This window comes from Zootoca vivipara, chromosome 1 (genome assembly GCF_965207765.1).
Source record: "Zootoca vivipara chromosome 1, rZooViv2.hap1.1, whole genome shotgun sequence".
Classification (NCBI taxonomy): Eukaryota; Metazoa; Chordata; class Lepidosauria; order Squamata; family Lacertidae; genus Zootoca; species Zootoca vivipara.
Window position 1 is genome coordinate 9,985,351 of NC_142582.1, and position 21,733 is coordinate 10,007,083.

A 21,733-nucleotide genomic window follows, 5' to 3' on the forward strand; every position below is an offset into this window, starting at 1 on the left:
ACTTTACCATTCAGCCTGCTGCGCTCTATATGTTGTAACTATTGCATCTGCGTAACAAGATATTGTATTTGTTTTGACCCTGTTCAAACAAATAATGGGGCACAGAGTCTACCTGTCACTTCTAGCTCATTGCTGATGTTATCTTATGGTTGCCATATAAAGGTAAACTAAGTGAAGACCATCTTTCCAAACCATTAAACCAAACCAGCTACTGTGTCAATGACTAAAAGCAGATACTAAAGATTGTCTTTGATGTGTCTGAGTCAAACATATCTGGAAACACATACAGTCGTACCTCGGGTTACGACCACCTCGGTTTGCGAACAGTTCGGGTTACGAACTGCGCAAACCCGGAAGTGTTTTCGCTGCGCGCGTGTGCGCATAAACCGCGCGCGCGCGATCGCGCGATTTGCGCAAAGCGCGAAAATCGCGAAAATCGCGCTTTGCGCATGCGCAAAATGGCGGCGCCCATAGCGCTCGGTTTGCGAACTATTCGGGTTACGAACTGCGATCCGGAACGGATCGCGTTCGTAACCCGAGGTATTACTGTATTATACTGGTACTCTAAAAGATACATTGTATGTAGTTTCTTAAGTATACACGCAGCTGCAAACATGGGCTTCCAGTGCAGAGCCTATTAGGAATCAACTCACCTTGAGGTTGGCAGAAAGGAGAGGCAGTCACACTCGCAGAGCTCTGCCACAAACCAATCAAGATTATACACATGCATTGTATCAGGGGTGAAGGACTTGGCCCCTCTGCTCCAAAATATAAACAAGCAGCAACCAGGAAAGATTGGGGGCCCTTTCTGTGAACATTTTGATTAAAGGTATGTGCTTGAAACGAAGTGTCCCTTAAAAAACAACAACCAGGGTCTTCTGCTTCATGATAGTCACATCAAGGTAGAGTAGAGAACTCTCATTGGCTTGGGTTCCAAAAGAAGTCAAGGCAGCTCATGAAAGAAAAAAAATCCCATCAGCCTCTCTGCCTTGCAATTGCCTGTGACCTCTGGAAAGCCTCTCTCGAAGTTTGGGGGACCAGCTGAACAATGTGGGCTGAGATGTGATCAGTGTGTGTGTGTGTGTGAGAGAGAGAGAGAGAGAGAGAGAGAGAGAGAGAGAGAAACTATCTTTCTATTAACATCCTTGTTAACTTATTTTTGGATCAAAGTCTCATATTCAGTTAAGAAGAAGAGGAGGGGGAGGAGGAGAGGAGGGGGAGGAGTAGTTTGGACTTGATACCCCACCTCTCATTCCCTTTAAGCAGTTTCAAAGCGGCTAACATTCTCCTTTCCCTTCCTCCCCCACAACAAACACTCTGTGAGGTGAGTGAGGCTGAGAGACTTCAGAGAAGTGTGACCCAAGGTAACCCAGCAGCTGCCTGTGGAGGAGTGGAGAAGCGAACCCGGTTCGCCAGATTACGAGTCCACCGCTCTTAACCACTACACCACACTGGCTCTCTGTTACTGTTCCTCGCCCTGTATCCCCTCCTCATGTCCTATTCTACACTGTCTCAGAAGCCCACTCCCAATGCCTGAAGATGCTTTTTTTGGGATGGAGGGGAGGCGAATCAGGTTGCTTCAGGGGAGAGTTGATGGGAAACTTTCCTTCCATGAACTTCCTTAAGATCTTAGAAGAGGTTTCTGAAGGGAATCCTTCTGTTGTGCATAATTTAACCGTGTCCAACCACTGTATTCCCTTTCCGTACTTACCTCACTGATTGCAGCATTGTCCTCCTCACCTGGGCGCACTAGTCTATTTCCTGTTAGCTTCATGGAGAGTCCAAAATCACTAATAACACATGTTCCATCATTCTTCACCAATACATTGCGGCTGTTCAAATCCCGATGGGAGATGGCAGGTTTGTAGTGATCTGTTGGGACATTTGAAAACCCTGCTTTAGGATTTCTAATTGTTTCTGTCCATATATTATGAAATGATTGTGATACTATACTAATCTAAGAATCTAAGAATATGTTATACTAGCTGGCCCTGCCACGCGCTGCTGTGGCTCACCCCTGTGATTTCCCCCACCCTGTGCCGATTCATGACGTATCCCACCCCTCCCCCCTCCCCCTGCTTATCCCTGTGATTCCTCCCTCCTCCCCCCACCCCGACTTATCCCTGTGATACCCCCCCCTCTCTGTCCCGTCCGAGATGTATCATGCCCCCTTCTCCCCCTACCCCTGCCTCATCCCTGTGACTGGTCCCACTGTGTCCTGACCTATCCTGTCCCCTACCCCCAACCCCCACCCAGGCAAGTCAGTACCTCCATTTGGCCTAGTCTGTAAAGGCTTTGGCCTAGTATGTAAATGGGAGCCAAGGTGCTGTTGAGAGGGAAGGTTATATAGGTGCAGTACCAGTGTAGCTGCTGCTAGAGGGCACCGGTTTGTAACCTGGTTCTTTTCCCAGCATGCACTTTTGGCTGAGTGGTGCATTCTGGAACAGGGGATTTTGGGGGTTTTACCTGGTGGAGGTGTGACATCTGTCTTAGCAAACTTTCCTATATCTTTCGGACACTCGCATGTGATGTTGTGTCAAAAATTCACCTCAATCGGTCAAGCGGTTTTGGTGAAAAGTGGAAACACACCCATATGCCCTTTTTACATTCATAATCACGGATATTTTTAAAAGCAACAAACGGTGCAAACTTCAGAATAAATATCTATGCCAGCACTAAAATAATATATTATCACACTTTTTTGTTATACAGAACAAGAATGTCTCTGTCAGTGGAAGAAAAGAGAGGTAATTTCCAAATATTCTTTCTCCCCCAGCAGCCCATGAGTACCCCTAAATTTGCTTTAAAATGGTTGGGGGACCCTTGAGAAGTAATTTAGAGGGACATGGAGGGGCTACAGAGGGGAAAGGGCAATAATCAGTAACTCCCTTGTCATTCTGCTGATAAACTGGCAGCGCTCCATGGAAGGAATCCTGAGGGTCATCTAGTCCAACTCCCTGCAATGCAGGAATCTTTTGCCCAGCATAGGGATTAAATCCACAACCCTGAGATTAAGAGTATCATGCTCTACCAACTGAGCTATCATTCCTCCTTGTTCTGATTCATAATATCTGGTTGCCTGAGTCAGAGACATTGAGTAATTCTGTAATTTTTGTACCTGGTCTTATTTTGTATTTCTGTTTGGTTTTTTTCTCTAAAAGCTGCCTTCAAAGTTACTGTGGGGTAACAAAATATCTTAGTTCCATATATTTTTATTTGTGACCAACTTCTCAGGCCATTTTTCTCAGGCTTTGTGCTACTTTTTCAATCATACATTGCTCAGCAAGCATTGAGACGATACTGTTACTGGAGCCATTTTTCAGCTGAAGAGAAGGGTAAAAATAATTTAAGTGCGTAAGCAAATAACGCATAATGTATTTTAAATCAAGTGCCAAAATTAAGACACCTCATCATAGTTACTAATTATTTAAGAAGGCTCCAAATGAACTTACACAATGGGTACAAAATGTGTATGGAAGAGTTGCTTATTTCTAATGGCAGAAATATTTGTATCATCATAAAATAAAAATCTGTAAAATCCTTTGATTCTGTTATCAAACAGAAAATCCTAAATTATCATTATGGAAAGTTGCATACTCCTGGCCTTACCTCCTCGAGGTAACTCTGTGTGAAGATATGCCAGACCTCTAGTTATAGTGTGTGCCAAACGACATGAGTTCACCCAGTCACTAGTATGAAGGCTCAAATACCTGCACAAAGAGCCCTGAGAAGGGAATAAACACAGTGCATGTTGTTAGGTTCATCAGTCGCTTGTAGAGACTTTTAATCAACACTTATTTCCAATACTCCATTTCAAAATTTGTGGACATAGGGTATTGCTTTTATTAAGAGGAAGAGGCGCTAGTTCGTTTGTGGTTACTGTTGGCTTTATCTAAAAATGACACTCATGTCCACCAGATGTGCTTCATGATGGCAAAAGAAATGGTATTTTCTGAGGCAGCTTTAATCAAACGACTTAACTACATTTCACATCTGGGGACATCCCAGGCTCCAGTGACACAACCGTTCATGGTTAAGCATGCTCCTATTTGTAAAGCCCTACATTAGTTTCTACTTCTTGTTCTAGATTCAGAATGTGATATCAGAATGTGACAGAACCTTTCATGTGTATATAATTCAGCTCCTGGCATTTTCTTCTTTAATATCATAGGAGGGATATTTCCATCCTTTGCCTGTGGAAGCCTTATAAGAAGCTGTTGCAAGGGAGGGACTGTGAGCAACATCATGGGAGGGGCGTTTCTAGGACTGAGGTGAAAGTATGAAGCTCCCTTCTTATTTTTGCTGCTAGATTATGCATGTTATTTAAATTATATTGTTAGCTTTGTAGTACTGGAATGTGTGTTTTTTTGTATATCATTATCTTTGCTATTGTTTTGCTATGTTATTGTGAAATTGCTGCTACATTATTGTTTTGCTATGTTATTGTGAAAATGTTTTCGTAGCATTTGTTTGAAATGCATCCATTTCCTTGTTGCAAGCTGCTTTGAGCATGATTTTGTGTGTGGAAAAGCAGCATACAAATAAAATGAACAAATGAACCTGACCTGTTGTTATTAAAAATACAATAGTGTAAAATCCCCACAGAATATTTTTACATTAATTGCAACTTAAATCAATTTTCTATCTTCCCAAAGGTGTATAAAGTAACTCTCTTTAAATTATTACTTACATTGGGATAATATTCCATCACTAATAAGTATTCCATCCGTCCATCTGCAGTGAATCTCTCATCTCCCACAATGAATCGGGCAATATTGTCGTGTTCCATGAGTGGGATTCTGTATATATTTCTCTCATTGATAAAGTTTTGACGATTAGTGAAAGAAAATACTTTTACAGCCACTGGACGCTCATCTAAGGAACCTTTGTAAACTGCTCCATATCGCCCTCGACCAATAAGCTGTGAAATATTAAAAAAGTAACCATTTGATGAACTTCACATTAATATGATATACATTTTGGCCACAGTCCAGTGCAGAGTTCACTTAAATTTGTTGATTTCAGTGCGCATGAGCACTGAGTTTTGTCCATGTTGGATTTGGGCCTTTCATCTGCAGTGCTACATTTCACTCTGACATGGTACAACATTTAGTTCATGTTAGTATCTAAAGAAACATATATGCAAGTGGAAATTGTTGTTACTTAAAAAAGAAGAAGAGGAAGAACCCAATAACAGGATTCAAAGACATGGCTCATGTTAAGCTTGGCTTTATGGGGCATGGCTTTGTTAAATGAAAATAGAAATGGGGCTTCAGGCATGCAGACCATCACAAACTTGTGAATATAGTAACCAGAAAAATATCAATTTTGTCTTTCTAAACACCAGCTGAGAATGCAAGCAGTTTTATTTATGAAATAATACTCAAGTGAAAATGTTATAGGACAAAGAGATCTTAAGATGAAGGGCAGTATATTGAATGAATGAATGAATAGCCACTTTATCATGACCTAGTTGTCAGGTACAAAAAAGTAGCATCTAGCTAAATAATTATCAGTGTGGTTACAAAAATCCTTAAATACTAACTTGTATGTATGTACCAGTAAAGTAAACATTAACATATTATACTAAATTGATCAGGTGATTCATAAATCATGTGATGAGCAAAGAGCTAGAAACTCCAAATGGCATAGTTACCTCCAGTAGCTTCAGATTATCAAGATCTAATGAGGGTTCAGATGATGCTGCTTCCATCATGTCTATACTGTGCAAACCTTGTTTATGATCCCCTGTTGAAAGAAGATCCAGGGGAAAAAAGCTTGTGTTAAACATCAAAATGTCTTAGGTCTTGACAATGTCTTGGCAATGGACAAACCTATCCAGGAGAAACCTTGCAAACAACTTAAAGAGTTAGACAAAGTGGCAGTTTTACCGTAGAAGAACCAATATTAGTACGGCTAATGGATGCCGGCTATGTAGTTTTGCACATTACTTTCCCTATGCCAAGGTTAATTGGGACAGCTAACATGCTGTGTTCCTCAAGACCTTATCTGCAAAATCTAAAAAACCTTGTCACATGCATCCCCTTTATTATGAAGAGTTTTCTTGTTACCATCAACTGCCACCAAAAAGCTCCACTGGTCGTGTAGCACTTTTCTAAGCTTGGATATTTGCTTTGGGAACATGGCCCTTGCAGGGAAAAGGGAATGGACTGAATGTTACTGAAGCTGGCAGTAAATTGCTGCCTGCATTCTGATCTCGGGGTAGGCTATGGGGATGTTTTGTTTTAATGCGTTTTATATTTTAAAAAACTGGATTGCCAAACAGAAGAGTAAGTAACTTGGGAATGATCATTATAAGAAAAAACAAAAGATGAAAATTAACAACGCACTCATCAAAGCTTACCTCCAAATATTCTGTATCCAAAGAAAAAGGCAACCACCAGAACAGCCAATACAGATACTGATGCCAGAGCAATGACAATTGTTTCATCTCGGCGAAGTGAATGAGATGAATCTGAAAGAAAGAAAACTATGTATTATGGCTTCTTCATACAACGCATGTTTCTCAGAAAGAATTAGGATGCCTAGCAGAAAGCAAATGAGATTGAAGTATTGCTCTGGTGATTATATCACATACCCCTAATTTTTTATTTAATGTTAAAATCGCTTCAATTAAAGATAAGGATCTAGCTGTTAATCATTTTAGTAAGTCCAATAGCTCTTTCTGAAGATACACAAGGTAAACAATATTGCTCTTTAGAATACTATTCCTTTTTTAAAATAATTTTTTAAAAATATTTTCTTAGCTTACAAAAGTATGTGCCTTTTCTGTCCAGAGAGCTGGCCACAGAGCTACCACCTATCCCCCCATTCCAAATAGCTATTAGCTACTTCTATTTGCCAACATATTTCCATACCCAACACCTTCAGCTTCATGTAGAAAAACTGAAATGTTTAGAGCTAATCATGATGCAGTTCTTTTTCAGTTATCTTAAATCCTAAATTGACAAGGGAGAGACTACAAAGATGACTGTTCATCTTGCTGACTTCTCCTCCTGGTCATAGGGCAATAATTTGAAAATTATTTCAGGGGTTAAACAAAGTCCACAGCCAGCCTCTAGCTGGATGACCTTCACATAAAATAACATTGTGGTATAAAGCTGCTCTGTAAAACAATGCTCCTAGTTGTTAACTTGGTTTGAATTATGCTTGGATTAGGCACACTTTAGGCTATTTGTGTCTTCATATTTGTTAGAACCTCATGAAGGAAGAAAATTAGAGTATGATTGGGCTTTAAGAATGTTTCCTAGTAAATTCATATTATGATTTAGAGAGAGAAATGAAGTTTAAAATCAGTTCTAATCCTGCCTTTGTCTAAGATTCTGCAGCAATAAGATGATTTTCTGGTTACAGAATAAAATTAACTGATCTTTTCACTGCAATTTTATTTCTGATTTAGAACTAATAAAGTAGTTGAGAAAAGCATAATGACCAATATAAGCTTTGTGTTTAGTTGGCTTAATTCTAATTAAATAAAAAAATTCCTTCAGTAGCACCTTAAAGACCAACTAAGTTTTTATTTTAGTATGAGCTTTCGTGTGCATGCACACACACGAAAGCTCATACCAAAATAAAAACTTAGTTGGTCTTTAAGGTGCTACTGAAGGAATTTTTTTATTTTGTTTCGACTCAGACCAACACGGCTACCTACCTGTAACTTAATTCTAATTGTTTTTGTATTGCAGTTGCAATTCATTTGTTAGTACGTTAAGATGCTCAAGGTAGAATAATCATTCGGGCTAAAATCCCTAATGCAAAATAATTTTGTTTCTATATTAGCTTATTCTGACTGCAATTATAATGAAGCAGGTTTATTTTTATTTACAGCATGTTCTAGAATACTGTTTACAATGATTAGTTTAGATAAACGTTCATATGAAATATTATGTTCACTCCACTGCCTTACCGGGTAGATCCCTCCATCAGAGTTTCTTTTTCCAGGACAATAGCTCCACCCTGCCTGCCTCAATTCCCCCTCACCAGACCACAGATGTTCTCTATTCCTCAGGTTCTGAACCTACAGAAGGGTTGCAATACCTTACCCCCTCACCCACTCCATATAGGCCACCCCCCCAAAAAAGGAGGCTTGTATAAAATCTGAGAGCAGCTGATTACTGCGCTCTTACAGGTAGAGAAGCTGTGATTTAAGATGAGCCATTGGATGGAACTTATACTTGGAACTCTATACTTCAGTACTGTAGTTTTGTAAAAGGATCACTTGCTCTACTCAACAGGTGGTGTTGGAAGCCTGAGATGTAGGAGAACCAAGGGGTTCCACTCTAAATTGCAAAAGCACTGGATGTATACAGTACATTCCTTTCAAAGAGACCTCATATTAGCGGTTCAGTATACAGTCATACCTCATGTTACAGCCGGAAACCCAGAAGTACTAGAACGGGTTACTTCTGGGTTTCGCCGCTCGTGCATGCTCAGAAGCGCCAAATCGCACCAGCGCCTGCGCAGACGCGGCGCTTCAGGATGCGAACACTGTGGGTTGTGGACATGCCTCCGTCATGAATTATGTCCGCAACCCGAGGTTCCACTGTATATTATAAGGCAGCTTATATTCAGACCTGTACAGTAATTCTTCTAATATGGCTTGGTGGCATGGTAATTATATGGTCTCTAATATTTCACAAATTTAAAAACAGGGACACCCATGAGCAGGACTAGGGGATGAGGCCTGGTGGCTTACTAGAGGCAGAACAAAACAGACTCAATGATGCGCATTATAAACAGGTAACTCCAGATAGCATAAGCACAGCATAAAAAACAGCCATTTATACCAGTTCCACTTGGTCTGGATTAAATCATCAGTCCTTCACCCATCAAATACCAGTTCAGGACCTCCCACTGCCTTCTGTAATCTCATGAAAAAAAGACTTGAGTTGAGGTTGTCATCTGAATACTGATAGCAACCAGCATCCAGCTTCCAGATAATCTCTCCCAGCAGTTTCAGTACAATGTTAGGCCACAGTATGTTTTTATATATCATAGAATTGTAGAGTTGGAAAGGACCCTGAGGATCATATATCACAGCCTTGCATGATCTATGCAGCCAAAGGGTTAAGTGGTAGTACCTCAATGCAAGTTTCTGGAATCTGAATTCCAGGAAGGCTGGAACTACTGCAGAATGGCTACAAAACACATGAAGTAGCAAATAAAGATGGTAGCTCAGAGCATGCATGGTGCGCCTTTTACTCCTGGAGTAAAAATACCAAATTTCCTCTTATTTAACAATAATGCTTGCTTGCACAGCTGCAGATTTTATCCATAGCACCTCTCAAAATTAAGCACTACAATGTGAAGTGGCCTCAAATAGTTAATGAGCATAGAAGAAGCAAATTACCAAGCCAGCAGCAACCGTCTCCTTTCTATGACGGCAAGATCAATCAATTATTTTCCATAGTCAGACAGTGCTTTACCACTAGTCTTGGGGAAGCCTGGAGGCTTCAAGCTAAGCTTCTTCCTTCCAGCTGACCTGTCCTCCAGAGAAGTAAACATTGAGCTAAGAGGCAGACAGGCACTCAAGACAGATGGTTTTTTTTAAATAGTTGCAGCTCTCCTCCTGGATACGTGCATCAAAGTTAGCCAGAAGGAAATCTGCAAGTACTGCTACTTAAAAAAAACACCACCTCTATATGCATGATTGGAACACTGATAAGATTTAAGTAATTTGTTATACTAAGGAACTGAATGTACCACACTTTGCCTTTTTGTTGTAAGTTGCTTTCTTTTGTTCAACAGATCTGGAATTTTAAAGGCTGAGCTGTAGTTTGCTTGATCAAGTTAACTTTCCTTGAAATCTGAGAAATCTGAATGTGTGTGGATTTTTTATACTCCAAGAGAAAACACACACATTCCTTTGCATGGGCGTAGCCAGGGGGGTTGGGGGCAGCTGCCCCCACAATCAAGTAAATAAATAAAAATATTTAACTAGCTGACCAATTGCATCACAGGTAACTCAGTTCTGCCCTCCCCCCAAACATAAAGCTTGATCCCCACTAAAATACATATGCCCATCACCTCTGAACATTTCATGCGACTGCATGGTCTTTCACATTTAAGCATGCTGCATATAAAGCATGATGTGTTCCTCTAAGAAGTTAAAACACCCTGGCTTCTCCCGTGTTCATAGAAAGGCAGCTCTGGCGAATTTAAACAGCTCGTGGGTGCTTATATGCGATGGCAAGACTTGCACAAGCAGGCACTTCCTGCATGCAGATCAGACGGAGAGCCGCCGTCTGCCTTATTGGAGCCTGGGATGTTTCTGTTTACAAATCCTGGAGCCAGGCCGGGGCACTGACTGGAGGCGTGCCGTCTGCTTCCTTGCTACACTCAGCCTTTGTCTGGTTTTACTGTGTCAAAGAAAGAACAACCCTGCTGGTTTTTGTGTGTGTGTGTGTGTGTGTGTGTGTGTGTGTGTGTGTGTGCAAAGGATGGTTTCAATACAATGCAACTGCTGGGGCTCCCTCCTTTTTTCACAGCCTCACTCAGAAAGGTAGTCTAAGGATTAGTGAATTTACGCTTTCCCTGAGAAATATGGGGTGGGGGAAGAGAGCTGGCCTGCCCCCCCCCCAATCATTTAACTCATAGGCAAGAACACTTGCATTCAATATTTCATACAAAAGAAAACGAATCATATTTCAATTGCACCCCTTAGAAATATGTTATTTTCTTATGCAACAACTGCACTTGAACAACATGCTGTATTTTTACAGCATACAATACTTATATAGAAGCTATCATTTTACCTCTTCCTTTAAAAGTTTTTATTGGTGTCCTGAAGAAACGTTTCAAATAAAATTCCATTTCAATTGTTAACTGCAGGTCATTGTTTCAGAACTGCACATTTTTAGCTTTGTTTAACAGATGCACTTCTTAAACTGCCCAAATTTACATAGTGGCGTAGCAATTTATGACAGAAAAAAAATGAACTGTCACACTGTTACCCTTGCAAAACAATAATGAAGCAAAACTGCCTGAACAGTTTTCACAGTCTTTCTATGTCTTCCACATGGTTCTTATTATAGTTTTATACAAGTAATTTGTATTTATTTATATTAATCATAAACATAAATGATATTAAGTAGCAGACCTCTTAAACCTGATAGCATATGGTATGGTTCAGTATGGAAAATGTCCTAAAGACTATTCGGTATGTGCAGAAGTTTCCACAGCCATTCTCCATACTGAACTATATACTGAACTACATTATATACTAGCAGGCTTAAGACGTCTGCTACCTAATATTGTTTACTTGTATGAATAATACAACTAAATAAATAAAAACTTGTATGAAACTATAATGAGGCTTAAATTATGTCAGCAATACAACCTACCAATTTTATGGAATGGTGGTATGTGAATAGCTTTGCAAGATCAAATAATTTAGACATATTATTTCAGGTAAGGCTTAAATAACATTTAATAAATTTGTATATTTTTAAATATTGACTTGGTTGGGTTAATATTGGAATGCACAACATGATTGAACCCAGGCATTCCTTAAAATGTCTGATACAAATATTCATTCATTCTCAATCTAAAAGATTTTTGTCTTCATGTTCTATTAATAGTCAAAATCCTTTACTTTAAAAACCCCCAAAAGCATAAAACAAGTATTTCACTTCTCGTAATTGAGCCAGTGCTAACAGAAAACACAGTGAACAAAATGGCTCATAGTCTGCTAATACGATTTTGGTTTCTATAGCAACTGAGCAATGTGCCTTTTATTTATGTTTAAATATTATTTGCAAAAACACAAGATGCATTCCAAGAATAGTACAACACAATACTAGTTAGGCATAATCTCTAGGGGGCTAAAAATGTTCAAATTGTGGAAGCTATGGAGAGGTAATGAATTCAAGTCATTGACAGGAGAATGTAAATAAATGCCTCTTGGGGCCTTTCCAGGGGATTTTCTTCATAATAAAATGTGCATGTGTTACTTAATTATGATAGGGACACAGGAGTCATTCTTTGGGCTAGAGCTTCTGTTGCTGTAATACTACATTTTCCACCTGCAGTTTAAGCCTGACATCTTGTTGCTGGGGTGGAGGGGACATTCTTCTATTAGCTGGCACATCAGCTACAATTGTGCATGCTCTGTTGAACGTGATTGCTGAGTACTGTGAAGTTAGTGCCTGCAACATAATTAGAGATGATGACTAGTTTGCTGCTCTCTCATACTAATGCCAAAGTTGAGCAATTCAGACACAAACTGCTCCTTTAGCTGTTAAAAGCAGCTTTCCTCTGGAGCAAAGCTGTACTACACCAGTAGCATTTAGACCAGGCATAGGCAACCTTGGCTCTCCAGATGTTTTGGAACTACAACTCCCATGATCCCTAGCTAACAGGGCCAGTAGTCAGGGATCATGGGAGTTGTAGTTCCAAAACATCTGGAGAGCCAAGGTTGTCTATGCCTGATTTAGACAATCAGATCTCATCTTACTAACCAGATATATTCCCCAATACACAACTGACTCCTGCCTTTGTGTAAGTTTTCCCTTGACTATAGTTTTCCTTTCCGCCTGAACCAGGAAATGATAGTTAACAGCTTTGAAACATGCTGCTAAGCTAACTTTAAACTGCAGCTTAATTAATATTTTAATTAATATATTACTGTTAACCATACTTTCCTGGTTTGGACGTAATGGGAAACTATAGTCAAGACTGTCTGCCTTGTTTGCCAACTCACATAAAGTAGCTGCATATGGGAATTCTAAGTTCATTCATAACTTGCCTTACTAAACAGGTATGTACATTTTATGCATATTTTGCTTTTTCATTATTAAAATTTCAGGCATGGTTCTTTGTAGATTGCAGAATGAAGATTCATTTCTCTAGTGCTGAAGTTCATCTTTCCAAAGTACAAACACAAAGCATACAAAGCTCAGCAAGTTTACTTTTTAACTATTATGCTAGGATGGGTGCTATTGGAGCAATAGGGGGAAATTGGTTCCCCCCGCCTGTAAACTGACGTATACATTGATATATTCCATTTAAAATGTAAGCAAACAAGTAACAGGGAATTCCTATGTATATTTCTAGGGGAATAGAACAGCGGAGGACCACCACCTAATAAAGTGATAATAATGAGGAGAAAGATCTCAAGGTTCCTTTAGCCATGAAGGCAATGATTTCAGTATATATCATAATTAACTAACATTCCACATGGCGTTAAAACCATCATGTGTGTATTTGTAAATCAGAAGTATTTGTTGGCTAAACTTGTGTTTGCAAGAAAAATATTTGGAACCACCTTAATTCATACCAAACATTTTATTAAAATCTGTTTTCTTACCTTAGATCGCACACTAGTTTGGCTACAGTGCAATGTGAATAAGCCTTTAAAAATCCAGCTATGCAGTGAGCATGAAGCAGGCTCAGACAAATGCCATTATTTCCATCAGTGTATGAAACTTTCCTTTAGACTTCCATCTTTGCGTTAAGAGAAAAATATACCATATTTTACGCCGGTGTAAACAGAGGCAGAAATAGGGCTGTCTTAAGTCTACACAGCTGTTGCTTCACCTCATCCACCAGTATCCATAACTTTGGGAAATTGTAGTAGCGTGAAATACAGTCAGTCGTTAGCTATTCATAAGATGGTATCTTATGAATAGCTAACGACTGACTTAAACAATACTAATGTTTATTTAGAACTTCTGGCAAACTAGAGAATGTACCACAAGAGATAAACCAAGACAAAATAACAGGGAATGGATATTGCAATGCATTAATTGGTTTCCAGATGGCACACTGAATCTTTGAATGCCCGTAGCAATAATAATAATAATAATAATAATAATAATAATAATAATAATAATAATAATAATTTATTATTTATACCCCACCCATCTGGGCATTAAAACAAGGTTTACATTGTAGTTTTTTGCCAAGATGCTAGCAAACAGAAGTCCCCAAGCTTGGACTTCAAAATGAACTTTGGGAACTTTTAAAAGCTTTCTTCAATCTGAAGGCAAGCTTTTAAAACTCTGAAATTATTCTCTGTCTTGAAATAAAGCATAAAAAGATGGAGAATAATTCTGAACTGCCCTCTGCTTATCTTGGTTAGTTTTCTCCTTCCTCAAAAAGCCTTCTTTGCCAGGATCTAGCTACTCAAAACACACTTCCCCTTCCTGACTTGAAGCTGCAGTGATGGAAGCAGAAGGAAAGTTGAGAAGTAAATTTTATCCCTCACTACTACAGCAGCCCTGAAGAGAACATGCCCACCAGCAATTTATTTCTTAGTACAGCAATGCAAGATTGTCATACAGGCATGCTGTAGAGCAGTGATATGGCCAAACTAGGCCCTCCAGCTGTTTTGGGACTACAATTCCCATCATCGCTGACCACTGGTTCTGTTACCTAGGGATGATGGGAGTTGTAGTCCCAAAACAGCTGGAGTGAAGCTGCAATCATGCTGGCCATGTCATTTTCCGGGAGTGTCTCTGTACCCCTTGCAGGCCCAGAGAGGGAAAATAAGATGGGGGACATGAGATCAACTTTGATCTGCAGTGTACCATGACCTCACCTTGTTCTGCTAGAGCTTTTTTAAAAGGGGAAATAATAATATCAATTGCCTGCTGCCATCTAGTACAGGAGAAGAGACCGACCAAGTGCTGCACAAAGGGAGTCAACACTTCCCCCTTTCTTAAACTTTTTTTACAAACCCCGAGTGCATCCAACAACGCATGCTGAAAGTTTAGAAGGGAAAACAGAAAGAAAGGGGGACCTGTTAGTTTCTTTCTTTCCCACAACCTGGAAGTGAGGGAGGGAAAGGGGAGGAGGGATAGAGCAAGGGAAAACACATAGGAAAACAGATCACAAGCACAGTAGCTTTTTTTTCAAGCCCGGACAAAGAGAGGCAAAACTGTCAGTCACAGAGTAGCATGCTGCTATTCAGCCAATGAAACACCAGTACTATGGTGACCTCACTCGTCTCCCACCTACTTTTTGTCTTCCAACCTTCAGGCACCTATATGCTCATTTTGTTTCTCAAGCACAGCTAATGATCATAAAAACATCTAACTATTAAAGAAACACAATTCTGCTCCAGAATTAGAAATTTCCTCTTAGTATGCAAAGCACTATTGCGAAACATTAACAAGAACTATTTCTTGTTCTGAGATGTTTACAGTCTTACAATATGGGGCTTGCAGGATGCTTATTCAGCATTTGTCTGTAAGGGAATATTATGGAATACTAGTACAGTAAGTCCAAATTGCATGATTTGTAGACCATTTAGCTCTCCACAGACTACTATCAATTTCCAGCAGATATTGAGAACAATATTTATTTTGTTCTTTTAAGATGAAAGTTCAGTTTAGCCCTGCACTTTAGTACTGGTTAGTAATATCAGTTTCTTCCAATATAAATTATAATGAAAACAATGAGATGAAATAGCAACAGGGAATATGAACCCAAAGACGACCATTTTACGGTAGATTCTTACTGCAAACTTTGGGTGAGCCTGGCTTCACCAAAATGGCCTGGTAGGGCAAATGATGAGGGACTTGACAGGCAACATTTGGTTTGGGAGCCAGAGGTCATTCTACGCCCCCCCCCCCGGTAGGAATGTTAATTTCCCAATCATTTATCCTCTTCGTGATTTCTTGCGAAGCCTCAATTTATGCATATAGAACATTAAACAATATGCCTTTCTTGCTGTCAAACATCCCAGTTTCTGAAATCACATTGTTTAAATACCACACAATAGATTTCCATTATTTCCTCCTATGTGGCCTTAAGGCTCTCTCACTATAAAAACATAATCCCTTCTACACAATATTTATGGTTATTTGCAGATTATATTAAATACCACAAATTTAAATTCCATGTTGATGTCTGAAAACATATGCTCTTACGTTAATACGGTACAGCATTTGCAGCTAATTAGGAGCATTACTTGTTTTCCAGGACTATATGTATTTTGACATCTATACACAAGCCAGAGCAATGTCTAAATTGTCTTCCAATGTTGCAATTGAAAAATAAATCTAAAACTGGGCACTGAAGATAGATAGCAAAGAAATGATTGTAAATATACAGGCAATTATCTCCAGTTAGCCTGGAAGTAAAAGAGCTTTGGGTCATGTTGCCATTCCAGATATTTTCTATCAGAGTGTGATCCCAGTCTCAGCATAATTATAGCTAAACAGAAGTAGGAAAAACAACATTGCAATGCAAAATGTAACCTCCATAGGCCTAGTACAATTCTGTACTGCTGTGGTTGTGATTTGTGTTCTCCTTTGCAGTAGCCTCACAGATGCCCATGTCTGAAGTATTCCAAAGCCACCCTAACTATCATGCAGGGCAGAGTCAAAGCTGGGGGGGGTGTTAAAAAACAAAACCCACTGTGCCTGCTCCAGGAACTACAGTACAGGTGAGATCTCATTTTTAGAAATATGCAAAGAGTTAATGATGGCTGGGAGTTTCTTGAAGGTGAAATATTGAAGGCATAATCACAAACAATTCCAACAAGGAAGAGAAGTAGGAGGCATCTAAAGAAACCAGTGTGGCTGCATTAGGAGATTTAAGATGAGATTTAAAAGGGGCATGTATAATGGAAGAATCAAATCACAAAGGAAGGATATAAAAAAAGACACCAACACTTTCAAGGAAAAGGTCAGGAGGACTAAAGCTCAGAACCAAACTCAACCTTGGCAAGAGAGGTAAAAGACTAAAAAGGGTATTTTGAGCTATTCCAAAGCAAGAGGAAGAATAAAAGGTCCTCTGCATGGAGAATTAGACCATGGCAAAATAATATTGCCACAATATTGTAAAGGATATACCGGACAAGTGAAGCCTAAGTTATTTTTAAGGTGAAACATTGTATAATACAACAGATAGATTACATATTAATAGAAAAACAAAGTTAATTTCAATCTTTAAATTGCATGTGGAGTCTATTAGTAGCAATGCTTTCTCAGTTGCTCTTAAATCATGATTATCACACAGCCTGAGGCACTCTGACTCACTGAAAGGTGTTCCATCAGTAGGGTCTGCTGGTGGAAAATTCTCTGTGAAGTTGAGATTGCACAAGTTGGAACTGCAGCAGCAGAAACGATATGTCCCGTTCTGAACCAAGGAAGGGGTGGTTGTGACTATGCATTCCTCAGAGTGACAGTCTTCAGGGTCTCCTATATGAGACCAGCATCCTGGAGGGGGAAAAGGTTGTAAATCAAATAGCAGTATTTATTTGGGCTATTTATTTAGCTTGTGAAACTTTCTGCATGTTTTCCTCCTCAACTTCATGCTCTTATTAGATTGTCTCTCACCTAATCATGATTAAGCTATTGGGAATGCACTGTGGGCATCCACACGGCTTTCCCAAGTGGGTACCCCCCCTTTTCAATTTGACCATCGACCATTAACTTACATTAATGCTAACCACCATTTGCAATAATGGATAGAAGCAGCTTTGCAAATTTGCTGATAACTATGGTCATTATTAACACCACTGAAGACGGAACTGTAGTTAGCTTTAGCTTGAGGAGGAGAGGGGGTGCAACAATGAACTGGGAAGGAGTCAGGAGTCATACAATTAAGAGAATCAGAGCTTTTTTCAGGTTGGGTCCATCTGTCCACCCCCCTGCTCAGTTCACAAGTCCCAGAACTAGAGCATCTTAAACATACGGCTATCTAACCTTTGCTTGAATAACTTTAGTGAGGGAGAACTCACCACTCCTCTAAGTAATTGATCCACTGTTGAACTGTTCAATAAGTTTCTCCTAATGTTCAAATGAAATATATTCTCCTGTAACTTAAGCCTAGTCCTGGCCTTTGTGGCAGCAGAGAACTGAGAAGAGTTATGTCTGCACTCAGCCGTTTTTTAAAATGAGGGACATTTATTTGTAGATTCCTTTGTGATCAGAAGGCAGTATGTTAACATGTTTAAAAGTTTTACAAAAAACTGCTACCTGCCACTGAATATTAAGACCTTTGTGACAAACAGATTATGTTTGTTGTCATTATTGCTGAATGCCATTATTGTTGAATGTTACCTTGTTTCACAAGATGGATGTCTCCTTCACGTGTTTTCTCCCACAGACCATAGCAGGTGTTGCCTTTCATACACAAAACTGTACCATTCTCTTGAGAAATTCGACTTTCGCTAATTCCATGATCATTTTGGTACTGGTCCCTAAATGCACATGTCATCTCTTCGCTCTGTGCAGCTAAACAAGAAAACAAAAACAGGCAAGTTTAGAAACCAGACTGTGGCACTGATTGTTGACAAAACTAGAAGACAAACAATATAGTTGAAGAAACTAGAAGAGTCATTTTCAGGGCTGGCCCTTTCATTAGGAAGAGTAAGGTAGCCACCTCAAGTAGCTGATTTTGTTATCATTAAAGGGCAAACAGACAGAGTTGCTGGTAAGTTTTTCTTCCATGTGCAGACAAGTAATGCTTGGGTACTATGTATGTTGACTGGATTGCCTCAGGTAGCTGTCTTGGCAATTTTGGAACTTTGCATTTTTAAAAGCAATATCCAACTTCCTGTTAGGAGCTGCTGCTGGATGCAAGTGCAATTCCTATTTATGTGTATAGAAACATTTTCCTCTGCAATATCTGCTTTCCTTTCCTTTTTTGTGAATATGCTGTGCCGGGATAGTTCTTCCTCTCACTCTAGAACACCAGAGATCACCATGTCAGAAATATATTAGACTTATCCAAAAATCCTATTAGCAGAACCATTAGAAACGAAGTGACATTGAGTACTACAGCAGAAAAAAGCACTTAAAAGTGGCCTGCAGCAGCATCACAAGCTTGGTACATTTTATGGTATTCATAAATGAAGATGCTTTAAATATTCAGAAAGGGAAACCGGATGAATAGGGATACATTCAGTCCCAGCCCACATTATCAGTAAATCTTAGATCATCATCATAATTAGTCTTCCCATTGAACATACATCTCCCTTGAGCTAGAATATTAAAAGATCAAAATGTCTTAAGATCCCAGAAATTCAAAGGAATTTTTGTCCACTTTTCTTTTTGATATACTCCAGAAATTAGGCCATACCTCATCAAAACAACCCTATATAATTATTTCATTAGAAAGAAAGAAAGACTCTTCAGAATGAAAGAAGCATTTAAAGTCCTTAAACTAGTGCACAGAATTTACCGTGTTTCCCCTATTTTAAGACGTAGTCATTTTATAAGACGTAGCAGGATTTTTACACTTTTGTGGAATTAAGCCATACCCCGAAAATAAGCCATACCCCGAGCCAGCGGAACCCAGCATGCCGGCCGCGGCAGGAAAAGGAGGGCTGCTGGGTTGGTGCCCGGAACTGGCTACTGCTGCTGCTGCAGCAGCGCCGCTTAGAATGAGACCGCCGAGCGCCCCAGCAGCGGGACCGACAAAGTGCCCAGCAACACAGCACGGAGCGCCCCAAGCCACAACAGCAGGAGGAGGAGGATTCAAAGGGCTATAGAGCACCGCTGGGTCCCGGAGACTCAGGGCGCTCCGCGCGCCGCCTCCTCTTTCTGCCGCGGCTCGGCACCTGGAACTGGTTGCTGCTGTTGCTGCTGCTGAAGCGCCGTGCAGCTCTCTATCCGTCCTCGCCCTCAACTGCTAATTTCTCCCTCACACACGGACGGGGGGGGGGAGAAGCAGGAGGAGGCACAAGCACCGCGCGCTCGGCCCTCTTTCGGCGCTCGCGCTCGCCGAGCTGTTGACCTGAAGCACAGAGGAGGCATGCACACGCACGCAAGAAAGGATGGGTGGGGGGAGGAGGAGAGCGGTGTTTGTGACACGCTCGCGAAAGAATGGCTGAGCGGCCGTGCGCACGGAACGGTGTCTCTCCCTCTGTGTGTGTGAGAGAGAGAAAAGGCGGGGAGCGAGGAAAGGAGACAACTGGGGCGGGGAAGAGGAGGAGGCGGCTTTCCGCAAGGCGGAGGACTGAGAGACGCTACCAAACAGGAAGCGCTGCCACCGAGCCAGGAGCCGCTCCGCGCTTCCCTCGGCAAAAAAGGCGCAATCTGCAGCTGTCACAAAAGCCTCCCCGAGCCCAGCTGACTGGCGGCTGTCAAAGCGCAGACAAGGAAAAGCCTGGCGAACCGCTGACAAGCGGGTTCAAGCCGCTTGTCAATGGACTCAACAAAGGAGGGGGAGGGAGTGGAAGCCTCCGCACGCAACAGCACCCCTCCAAAGGCGCCACAAGCCAGCCCTAAAACTGGACACGTGGCCTGAGGCGCGCGAAAACGGCACCCTGCCGCCCAAATACCGGTAGCTGGCGGCGGTTAGAGCGCTCCCGCTCAGAGCGCTAGCCTAGAGCACGGAAAACACGGCAAAAGCTTAAAATTAGCCCAGCCACTAAAGCGTTCCCGCTCCCAGCGCAAGCAAACGGAGCGTTCTTGACTGCTCCCCCTTCAAGCAGCTAAAAAGCCGCTCGACGAAGCCTATGCAACCGAAAAAATTACCCCCCAAGCCGCACCCCCCAGCAGGGAACACGCAGTGAAGGTACGGCACTAGGAGGATGAGGGGGTGGGAGTGGGGGTGGGGAAGGGTTAGGGTGGGACAGGGCAGGGATAAGAAGGGATTAGGAAATCAAGGAAACACAAGGAAAACGACGATCCAGCAAGCCTCCTCCTCCGGCTCCCAGAGGCTCGGGGCGCTCCGCGCACGCTGCTGGGCGACAACCCGGCAAGCCGCCTCCTTGTGTTGTAAGAAGACTAGACTCAGCAGCAGAATAGAAATAAATGCAAAACTGCTTGCACACACCAAATATTTTCCTTATTTTGTGTATCACTTTGCATCTTTCTTAAGACACCCACCGAAAATAAGCCACCCTGTGGTTTTTTTGAGGAAAAAAGTTATAAGACGGTGTCTTAAAAAAGGGGAAACACGGTAAACTGGTTGAATCAATCAAAGCAAAATGCCTATTTTGTGCATTTCCAGATTTTTCATAGATAAATCTTCACTGGATTGCCATGCCTGAGCAAAGCATTGTGTAATAATGTATAATAAAACAAAGGGACTGGATAACAATGTTCCATAAGTGACTGCCTTATTAAAATAGTGAAAGGGAAAATACATGAATGCTAAATTATTTCTTTGCCTTAAATCAGAATTTTGCCATTTTCTAGCATCAAAGAGAAAATATGTGAATTTTCTGTAAAGGAAGAAATACACACTAGCATTAATGTAGCATTTTTGAGAGCAACTATCATAGTTCATATGTTCATTGTGCCTTTCAATGTATATTCTTTCCACAAAATAATTTTGACATTAATGACCCAGAGTAAATAAGTCTATTCAGATTTGAACTAGAACCATAGCTGCCAAGTTTTCCCTTTTCTCACGAGGAAGCCTATTCAGCATAAGGGAATTTCCCTTAAAAAAAGGGAGAACTTGGCAGCTATGACTAGAACTATACCCAGCAACAAAGTTCAGCCTCTTTAGCAAAGCTACCTGCTGATTCTATTCTTCTGCTCTATTTTCACATTTATACTGTACATACTGGACCAGAATCTGCATGTAAATCTTCACCTACCATTTAGGCTATAAAAGCAATTAAAGAGGGAAAGCTTTCCAATGGCTCTACTGAAATCACTGTGTATACATAGTCTCTTGTAGCAAAAACCATCAGAATTCTGTGGCCTTGAAAGCCTAACAAATTTATTTGCATGGTGAGGCCCCGGGCCCTGCAGTTCCCACAGAAATAAACACACAAACAAAAATATGTTGGGTTAATGGGATT

General features: G+C 40.7%; 1 protein-coding gene and 1 long non-coding RNA gene across 4 annotated transcripts in view; one reads left to right on the forward strand and one right to left on the reverse strand.

Annotated features, from left to right (window-relative positions):
- Positions 1-21,733, reverse strand: part of BMPR2 (bone morphogenetic protein receptor type 2) — a 78,553-nt gene that overhangs the window by 15,388 nt on the left and 41,432 nt on the right. For all 3 annotated transcript variants that reach the window (XM_035137434.3, XM_035137452.3, XM_088671963.1), the window contains 7 exons: positions 18,033-18,206; positions 17,007-17,186; positions 6,365-6,475; positions 5,657-5,748; positions 4,691-4,921; positions 3,610-3,724; positions 1,712-1,872 (listed from right to left, as the gene is read on the reverse strand). In XM_035137434.3, coding sequence (XP_034993325.2) covers positions 1,712-1,872; positions 3,610-3,724; positions 4,691-4,921; positions 5,657-5,748; positions 6,365-6,475; positions 17,007-17,186; positions 18,033-18,206 — 1,064 coding nt within the window. The remainder of the gene's footprint in view (positions 1-1,711; positions 1,873-3,609; positions 3,725-4,690; positions 4,922-5,656; positions 5,749-6,364; positions 6,476-17,006; positions 17,187-18,032; positions 18,207-21,733) is intronic.
- Positions 2,658-4,559, forward strand: LOC148687472 (uncharacterized). Its single transcript, XR_015950564.1, has 2 exons — positions 2,658-2,747; positions 4,172-4,559. It is a non-coding gene; the product is annotated as an uncharacterized LOC148687472 (long non-coding RNA).